The sequence below is a fragment of the Lagopus muta genome, chromosome 13, assembly GCF_023343835.1.
Source record: "Lagopus muta isolate bLagMut1 chromosome 13, bLagMut1 primary, whole genome shotgun sequence".
NCBI lineage: Eukaryota > Metazoa > Chordata > Aves > Galliformes > Phasianidae > Lagopus > Lagopus muta.
In genome coordinates, this window is record NC_064445.1 from 11,217,952 (window position 1) to 11,227,846 (window position 9,895).

Sequence of the window (9,895 nt, forward strand, 5' to 3'; positions counted from 1 at the left end):
TTCCAACCTTAATGATGCTATGCTAAAAGGCAGCATGAGACATCTCTGCTTTAGGGCTGAGCAGTTCCCAAGTGGCCACCAGCTCCTCACTCCAGATGGGGAAATGAGATCAGTGCTATGCACATTCTTCCACTGCTAACAAATACCACACCAGGATGGGAACACAGCTGCAATTTTGTATTTCCATCACCTCTGGAGTCACTGATGATGATGATGTTGATTTCATCAGCACCGGAGATGATCTTAGCCCCTCCTGCAGTGATGACACCAAACAAAAACTTACATCTTCAGCAACTCCCACATCTCAGGAGGAGTTTGCAGCTTGATCCCCATCTGCTTCTGATTCCTAACTGTGCTTTGCCACAAAGACATTTGAGCCTTCATAATGAAAAGCCAATTAAAGTGCACCATTAAGCTCAGCCTTTCGCCTTCCTTGTCCAAACCGATCTGTCATGGAAAGGACAAAACTGTAGCACAAGTTGGCAGATGCTGCTAAAAATGGGAAAGATAAGATGTATAAGTAAATTATTGAAATGCCAGACTGAAGTCTAGTAGCCATGGCAGACAGAACCATGACAGCTGGGGTCAGATGTATGTGGCTGCCTGCCCTCTGTCCCCAGAGCTGCAAAGCCACCTGAGCTCCTGGCCGAGCAGAAGCAGATTAACCACTTTTTATAGAAGCTGGCAATAGATGAAGTTCCGGGCTTCTTCTTCCAGGGGTGGTCACTTCCAGTTAACTTCATGTGTGTGCAGGTCTGTGCCTCCCTGCAGACCTGCATGGCTCCTGGAGGAGAGGGAAGGAGAGCCAGGGCTCTGTCCCTGGGATGCCAGTGGGTTTATGCTGATTTGTGGGCAGCTAAGGATGGGAAAGCATCCTCCTCTTGTCCGCCCGTGATCCTCTGATATTCCCACTGACACTTGGAAATCTTGCAGTGGGATTCTATCAGCCTGTAAAGTGGGATCAGCAAGAGGAAAGCTGCGAGAAATACTGCAGGGATGAAGAAGAGAGAAGATCCCTATTCTCAGCCTTCATTTGTGAATTGTAACAGCGGCAGGATGGAATTTGAACCTGTGTGCAATCAGCCAGGCATTTCTGACGTACATGGAATATGGGACTTTTCCTCCAACAAATATCAGTCACTCAAATAGTGTTTTCTCCCTGATGTCTCTAGATAAGAAACTGATTGAGCAGATGTAGCACCATCAGTTCTCTGACAGCATCCCTCAACATGATGTAGCACAAGACCAGGGCTTGTAGCTGACTTTTTTTTTACCTTTTGCCTTCTTAGCTGAGAAAAATAGCAGAAAATGGGAAAACACTTGCCTTGTTTTCAGTTTATAGCCCTTTCTGTCCTTAAAATACACCCTTAAAGACTTTCCAAAGGGCTTCGGGGTAGCACAATGGGTTTAGCAATGCTCACGGTAACTGCAGAGAGCAAGGCCCCCCAGTCTGCAAATGAGGAGGTCATGGCCCTGCAAGGCAAAACAAATTATGTCCAAGCTCAGAGAACATGAAGAGCTGAAAATAGCAGCCAGAAAGCTATGCCAGTGCTTTATTTGCAATCATCAAACCACATTTTCAGTAAATAACAGTGTGGATGCAAACAGTTACAAATTAAGCCCATTCCTTCCTTCTCTTGGGATGTGGATGAATCATGTTCCGCTGCTGCAGTTGATAAAAGTCTTTAGAAAGTCAGAGAGGGACCCAAATTCTGTTTTATTCATTCTGTAAGGTTTATGAAAGCTCTTGGTGGTTTCTTCTGCATTGCTTCTACGGTCCCAACCACCTTCCATTCCTCCAGAGCTCATGCTTCACACTGCTCAAGAAACGTCATCAGAGGCCTGGATGCTTTCCCATGTCAGTTCATGAAAATATATGCACCAACTTGAGTTTTGGTAAAGCACTACAGGGACGTGATGTGTTTGCACTTGGATGGCCTTTTGAAGGCAGCAGTGCTTCCCTGTTGGCAAAATGAGCCTAATGCATCTGAACACCAACTGGAGAGGAAAGAGGCATCTAATATTCAGCCTTCTGAACTTAGTATACAATACATCTTCCAGGATGTATTGGCACAGACAACAGGTAAAAACACACCTTCACTACTCTGCTGCATGCCTGGAGCCATGAACTGAGCATTAGGGCAAAGCTGAGTTTTTCCATTTCCACTCAGGACCTCAACAACACCAATGCCAACTTGCCAAGTATTGCAGGCAGAGGATTTTCAGTGAGGAGCCTCCCAGTCATTCCCCAAAGACAGCCTTCCAACTGCATTATCAAATTCAGGTTATTTTTAGGCTCTTTCCCTAAGGAAGCAAGATTAATATGATTGCAGGGCAGGCACTCACACGTGTGTGCTGTATGAGATTGTTTGCCTCTGCCCTCTCCAATGGGCTTTGGGTTTTTTGTTTTTATGGCAACTTCAGCTAAGTTTGATGGAACACCAAAAAGTCTCAAAAAGACCACTTCCTGGCAAAGCTGGGGAAAGCAGTGGGCAGGATGGAGGAGAAACGTAAGTACTTCCAGACCCAAAAGCTAATACACTCCCCAGAGCTTCCCCCTCCATGTTTTCCTCTCCGTGTGGCCTACAGTGCTTCCCCACCTTCATGGGGATGGGAAACTTGCCCACAGACCATTTTCAAAGAGTGCTTCAGTTACCTTGCAAGCAAAGCAATATCCATCACCTATCCATCCATCCACCCATGTATACACTCTTCCCTCTATCCACCCACCCATCCCTCCATCCATCCTTCCATCCATCCACTCATTCATCCATCTATCCACCTTCCTTCCATTCTTCCATTCTTCCTTCCTTCCATCCATCCATCCATCCATCCATCCATCCATCCATCCATCCATCCATCCATCCATCCACACACCCAGACAGTTAAATAGCCACCTCTTATCAAGCTACACAACAGATGGAGGGGAATTCAACTCTCTGACCTCAACATCTTTTTCTTTTTAGTTCTATCGTTTGTAGGTGAAATAGAATGTTGAGGTTTAGCAAGTATTATAATGTTTTGAAAGTCCCTATTTCTCTTCCCAGATTTGTTTGTTATTGTTGTTGTTTGTTTCTTTATTTAGTTGGGGGCACTTTTTCTGTGCAAGGTCTGAACATCAGGTGAAGAAAAATTTACACTTTCTGCCCTTACAAAATTTGATAGATGTCACACAAATGAAACCGCAGATAATCTCAGGTCAGGGCTCTGCAGCTGCATTTTGCCTCACGGTGTCCCTGTTAGGCCTGACATGGGTGCTAACATGGGTGAGGACAAAGCAGTGCACAGAGCTGTGGCTGCAGGAATCTGCCGTCCCTGTGCATCCAGGGACACTTTGAATCCCACAGTGATGGGAATAGAGGGGAAAGGGGGTACAGATGTAGGGATATGGGAGGGTGGCTGAGGCCAGGCGGCAGGATGAGGGGCAACCTGGCCATCATTTGCCTGGGGATGCGCATCCAGTTGGTGCGTGGTGCCATTGCAGTGTAGGCGCCACAAGGATTTCCCTGCAGGATGAGGGCACCAAGTACCAATCCCTAATTTGGAGGAAGACCCTCCCACACCCTCTCGGCATCTCCCGGTCCAGAGCTCCCCGGTGCAGAGGAGGTAAACAGCAAAGGGAGAGGGCGGAGAGAGAAGGAGAGAAGGCGGGGGCGAGGCGGGCCCGGGGCCGCCAGGGGAAGGCGCTCGCAGCTTTCCCGGCTATAAAACGGCGAGGCCAGGGCCGGGCGAGCAGAGCGGTACGGAGGGGGAGCGCGGCACGGAGCGGCACGGAGCGGCACTGCTGGGCCCGCCCTGCCCAGCGCCCGGCGGAGCGGAGGTAACGGGGTGGTGGGGAACCGGGAACGGGAGCGGCCCCAAAGCGCCAGCAGCCCCGGGAGCGGCTCCGGCTCCGCAGCCGCTGAGCGCGGGGGGCTGCTTTGTGTGTCCTCCCCGTTGCCCTGTGCATATACTCTCCCCAAAATGGTCTCGGACTCAAAGCCACCGAGGAGCAGAGCCGGGGGGACCCCCGTTCCGTCCCTGCGCGAGCTCAGAACTCATTCTCACTCAAGTCCCTCTGATATGAGCTGGAAGGACACGCGGATGCAAAACTCAGCCACGGCTCTATTGCCTTTGCCCTCCGATTTCTGTGTAATTTGAGTTGAGGATCCTTTGGTGCCGCTCTCACAGAGCAATACGGCAGGACACGGGGATGTGGCAGTGCCTGCTGATGTCCTGTGGATGCGGGACGCGGCCCCGCGGGGGGCTCAGCGACCTGAGAGCTGTGCTGGCATCAGATCGGACAGAGCATCGGGAAGCACTACCAGGGTTGCTGCAGAGAAGCCCCTTTTCCCTTCAGTCCCAAACCCCTGCACAGAGCATGGACTGGACTGGGAGCCAGGTTTATGTGAATGCTAATTTTGAGTGTCCAGCAATGTCAAATAAAAAGCTTGCCTGTGGAAAATGCATGAATATGGGGTATCTGACCCATGGCTGGATCTACAGTGCAATGTTTCATGGCTGGGGAGATCCCAGCAGTCCTCATCTTGGCCTGAGCCTCTATTGAGTACTTTCCAGGAGCAGCATGGAGTAGGAGTGCCTGCAGCACAGCCACTCTGTCCTGTACACTTGCATTTCTGACAGCCCTGTGGCTCATTAACTCCCCTCCTGCTCCCTTGGCATGCTAATCCAAGATAAGGATTAGGGAAGAGAGCTGACTTCCAGGCTGCCACAGGGACAGGGCTGATCTCATACTGCTCAGAGGTGGAACAGGAGTGTGATTGGGTTTGGGGTTGGCGGGACGACGTTGGCTGGCAAGCTTAACCCGGGCACGGTGCTGCTTTGTGTTGCAGGTGGGAAGCATCAGTAGCTCACAATGGCCCTGGCGGACAGCGCGGGCTGTGCCAAACCCAGCGAGGATTTGCCTTTCCCTGAAATCATTGAGCTCAACGTGGGCGGACAAGTCTACATCACCCGGCACCCCACCCTGATCAGCGTGCCGGGCTCGCTGCTCTGGGAGATGTTCACGCAGAAGAACATCCGCTCCTTGGCTCGCGACAGCAAGGGCCGCTTCTTCGTGGATCGGGACGGCTTCCTCTTCCGCTACATCCTGGATTACATGAGGGACCAGCAGCTGGTGCTGCCCGAGCACTTCCCGGAGCGCAGCCGGCTGCAGCGAGAGGCTGAGTACTTCATGCTGCCAGAGCTGGTGAAGATGCTGGCCCCAAAGCTCAGCAAGCAGAATTCGCTGGGGGATGACCCGTGCCAAAGTGACCCTGAGGAGCCGTCCCCCAGCGCTGACACTGCCCGCAGCCTGACCGCTGCCAGTGCCGCGCTTCCCAGTGCCGGGGCTGGCGGTGCCGGCGGCACGGGCACAGCAGGCGCTGCTGGCCCTGACATCCGCAGGGCTGGGTTCATCACCATCGGCTACCGTGGCTCCTACACGCTGGGCAGGGACAGCCAGACGGATGCCAAGTTCCGCCGGGTGGCGCGGATCATGGTCTGCGGCAAGACGTCGCTGGCCAAGGAGGTTTTTGGGGATACCTTGAATGAGAGCAGGGACCCAGACAGGCCTCCAGAGAGGTACACCTCCCGGTACTACCTCAAATTCACCTTCTTGGAGCAAGCCTTTGACAAACTGGCCGACGCTGGCTTCCACATGGTGGCTTGCAACTCCACAGGCACCTGTGCCTTCGCCCATGACCAGACAGACGACAGGATCTGGACCTCTTACACCGAATATGTTTTCTATCGTGAGTGACACCAAAAATAAACACCTGTCCAACCACCGAACGCCAACTTTCCCATTCCTCTCCTGTTCCTTTAGAAGGTAGACATCCATACCCTGAATCCCAGCATCCCCCCTTTTGTCTCCTTTTTTGAATTTGTTCTTGGGTTTTTTCCCTTCCTTTCTCCACTTTGATCCTGTTTGGCTCCTCCTTGTAGCAGCAGCTGTCGACCACCAGACTCCTTTCCTCTCTCCAAATCCTGCAGTAGATCCCAACCCTCCCGGACGCGTGGACTTGGACATTGCCACAGCGCGTTTTTGGGTGGGAGGGATGGGACACCGAACTGTGCCAGGATCCCATCTGCCCAGGATCCATCTGTGATGGATACTGAACTTGGCTCTCATGCTCTATGTTCCGCAGCCAAGCGGGACCATGCTGCAGACACTGTGCTTGAGCATCCGAGGAGCCCAAGTGTTGGGTTAAGGATGTGGAGAAAGGTGGGCAGCAGAGGGAAAAGCAGCTGGAGGGAAGATGCAGCCTCACAGCATGGATATATTGCCATTAGCTCCTGTAAGCAGCTTAGCGTTTCGACTGTCGGTGCTGGGGAAGGTTAGCTAAAGCCGCACCCTCACCCTGTGTCAGGGTTTCTAGTTCAAAGCATCACTGCTGCCCTGGGGTGCCTCAGTGGGTGAGATGGGGGGGGCAGGGGCTGAGATGCTTGGTGGGGGGAGGTGGGGGGGGGGGGGGGGGGGAGGAGGGCTTGTTACTATAGGGCGTCAAATGCTTACACGTCTCTCAAACTCTTGGAGGGCTGTCCAAAATGTGCCCTCCCCTCTCTGCAGGCTGCAGGGGGATGGGTTAGGATTGTACTGGAGGCATCATCTGGGTTCAGCCGCTGTAGGTCCAAAGGAATAATTGCCAAATGTGTTGCACTTTGGGCAGTCTCTCTGAAGGTCTCTCCACTCGCAGCTCTCCGCAGCCTGTCAGGGCTGGCTGCTGCTTTGCTGGGCGATGTGTAATAAAGGAACAAAACCCACTCGCCCGTGTGTGCGTCTGCCAGGAGGTTTGTGTATGCACCCGGGGGGTTGCTTGAGCAGGGCAAAGGGAGTGATGTGCATCAGTGCGTGTTGTGTTCAAACTCAAATCTACCTTGCCTCACTTTGCCCCTCTCCTCCTCTTTGAGCCCTGCCAGCTGGGCAGCTCTGCAGGGATGCTGATGCGATCCCAAATCACCCACTGTCATTCCCTGGTCCATCCCCTGATTCCTCCCCATGGCTGTGCTGGATCTCAGCATCCCAGCACGCACCTCCCTGCCTTGTTTCTCATCTCCTCGAGCAGCAAGAGGTGAAGCCCTGGGTTAGGGAGCTTTGCCAGCTGGATGCCAGCCAAAGAGGCATTTCTGCCCAGGGTTCAGCCAGGAGGGAGGCTTGCAGCAGGTTTCCAAAGAAGCAGGAGGGCTGAAGCCTGCTGGCACACAGGGATAGCTACAACTTTACGGCAAGGCATTCTGTGTCTGGATGAAGCAGAAGGTGAAAACGCTATTTTTATAAGGGCACATTCCTCATTGCAACAGCACTTTAAAGAGGAAATTACAACCAGCTTGCAAAAGAGAAAAGGGAACTTTAGCTCTTCAGAGAGGGTGAGGGCAGAATTAAAATCCTTTTACGTAGAGGAGGATGGACACTGTTTAGTTGTTGGTTTTTTTAAAACTAAAGATTTTCTCTTTTAAGCAATTAGGACTGATTGGAAAAAGAAATTGCTGCCTTATGAGTAATGCCAATGTTAAGATATTTGCTTTTCCCCTCTGGAACTGGTCTGAAAAAATGTATCTCATGGGATAAAGTGTTTTTCCCAATTGGGGAACCATAACAACAAAGTGAATGTGGTGTCAATCTGCAGGGCTGTGTGACGTGGGCTCTTAAGCACTATACCCCATGCAAAATATGATTGGAGCAGAATGTTTGGAATCATTTGAAAACCAATACATTATGTAAAAATACTGTCACTGAGGTCTAACTCTCTCAGCTCTGACAAATTTGAGGCTGTTTCTTTTTATTTTCTTTGAATACATCCAGTAATAGAAAGAGTGTGCATTTACTGCAGCCCAAGGCTGGGAGGAGAGCCTGGTTAATTGGATCCTTAGGAGAAACAATGTGCATAGAAGAGGTGGTGCAGAAAATCATCTGATCGAGGTTGTTAGCCTCTGAGCCATCACAGCAAGTCACTCAAGCAGGGCAAAAAGAAGTGGGTGGCTGAGGGCAGGAGGGAAGCTCTCTCTCACCAGGGTTTCAAGGAAAAAGGGCAGATGGTGCTTTCCTGGTATCACCTCTTTTGCCTGCCGCTCCTTCTCCTGAGCATTTCTGATCAAGGGAAGTGTTGGGTCTTGCTCAGTTTGCTTCCCTGGAGCTTGCTGGACCTAAGGTGATCTTTGCCTTCCCAGGAGGGCAGCACTGTTCTTCATTCACCCCCGGAGCTTTGAGGAGGAGCTGACTGCCCCAGCTCAGTGGCGGGTGGCTTTGCTGGCACCTCCATGGATGGGCACGTGGGCTATGCGTGGGCAGACCAACTGCTGTCAGCATCCGTAGTAAATCAGAATGGGTTGCACGTGTGTTGGGGGATTAGTCGTGTGTTTGCAAAAGTCCCCAGCCAGGAGGTATCCCTGTGATTCTTTCAATCTGACCTGCACTGAGCCGTCATCGGCTTTTCTGAAGGGAGCCCTGCTGTGAATGAGAGGTGGGAACTGCATTAATCTAGATGCATACAAGCCAACCCATCCCTATGTTTGACAGGTTGATGGTTGGACTCGGTGATCTTAGTGCTCTTTTCCAGCCTTAATGATTCTATGATTCTATATGCCAGACCACCTGCTTTGCGGGTGGGTTTGAGCATGCCATAAGAAGCCCACAACCTCCCAAGGTGGCCTCAGTGAAGTATGGGGTCCCTCACGGAGGAGCATGGAGCACGGTGGGTGAGAGCATCCCTTGGGACAGTGGCTGCTCTCACCACAAAGCTTCCCCAAGCTAATGCAGCAGCTGCTGAGTTTCAGAAAGCCAGGGCTCTGTGCTCAAGGGGGGAGGCTGAGCTTTCAAAGCCTGTTTTCCCGCTGAGGGATAATGTAACTCACCCTTTCATTTAGAGGTCCCTAGAAAACCATCCATCCTAAAATAATATCACTCATTCAAATAAGTGGGAAGGTGAACCCATGGGTCTGCATTCCCAGGCAAGCGCCCTGCCCACAAATTGCTGGTTATTGCTCTCTCGGCGTCTTGTTCTGCACAACAATGCAGATCTGAGCAGCCTGCCCTGTGAAACAGAAGCCAAATCCCATCTGTCTCCATCAGACACTTCTGCCACCGTGAGAGAACATCTGAAAACGTTTTGTTTCTGGGTCTGTTTTCAGTTCTTCCATGAGGGAGCACTTCGGTGGCAGAAATGCCTGGTTGTTTCAGAAGCTCTGCTCTGTCCTGCCAGGATGCAATAAGGATGGAGGAGATCAGTATCTGTGGCTGGGAAGAGGACGAGGAGGTTCTTACGGGGTCCTTGCCTCATGAAAGAGCAGAAGATAGAAATGTTAGATGCAGAATCCCTATCTACCACCTGGAAATCCCAACCTGGAGGAGACCTGAGACTGCTCAGCACATCAGAAGATGGAGAGCTGCATAAGCACTTCACCAAAGGAAGCTTGTTCAGTCTGTGCTGACAGCTTGCTCTGAGCTTAAGCTGGTGACTTTGTGACTTGCAGATGATTTTCTTAAAAGGTTTTTCAGTTAAAAAGGTTTTGCATAGTCCCAGGTAGTAGATGGCAGGGAGTTATCACCCCACCTCTCCTGGGAGAGCTGTGCAGTATCTGATTGAAAAACGTTCTTGCAAACAGGCTACAACAGATTTCATCTAAATGAAGCTCGACCTCATAGAACAATCACTACATCCTGTGTCCCCTTTCCCTCCTTACCCTTTTCCAGGCTTGAGGCACTGTGCTGCAGGGTGCACTTTGCCAGCATTACCTTTAACATGACTCCTAAGGACCCCAACATTCCAGGCAGCAGGACGAATCTTCCATCAGAAATCCATTTTCCCCCTGTTCAGACAGTACTCTGGAGAACACAAAACTTCACTCAGCCCCACAATTTACTACTTCCAGCCCCAAACTGGATGATGTGATTCAGCAGGAGGCAGATGAACATGAC

The 9,895-nt window shown here is 51.3% G+C and overlaps 1 protein-coding gene across 1 annotated transcript; it reads left to right on the forward strand.

Moving 5' to 3' along the window:
- Positions 1 to 3,719: 3,719 nt before the first annotated feature.
- Positions 3,720 to 5,778, forward strand: LOC125699765 (BTB/POZ domain-containing protein KCTD12-like). Its single transcript, XM_048959634.1, has 2 exons — positions 3,720 to 3,820; positions 4,833 to 5,778. The coding sequence occupies exon 2, from the start codon at positions 4,856 to 4,858 to the stop codon at positions 5,738 to 5,740; it is 885 nt and encodes a 294-aa protein (XP_048815591.1). The 5' UTR covers positions 3,720 to 3,820; positions 4,833 to 4,855; the 3' UTR covers positions 5,741 to 5,778.
- The last annotated feature ends 4,117 nt before the right edge of the window (positions 5,779 to 9,895 follow it).

Bases quoted from the DNA above. Each gene is read 5' to 3' on its own strand.
- LOC125699765 (XM_048959634.1), top strand. From the start codon at position 4,856: ATGGCCCTGGCGGACAGCGCGGGCTGTGCCAAACCCAGCGAGGATTTG.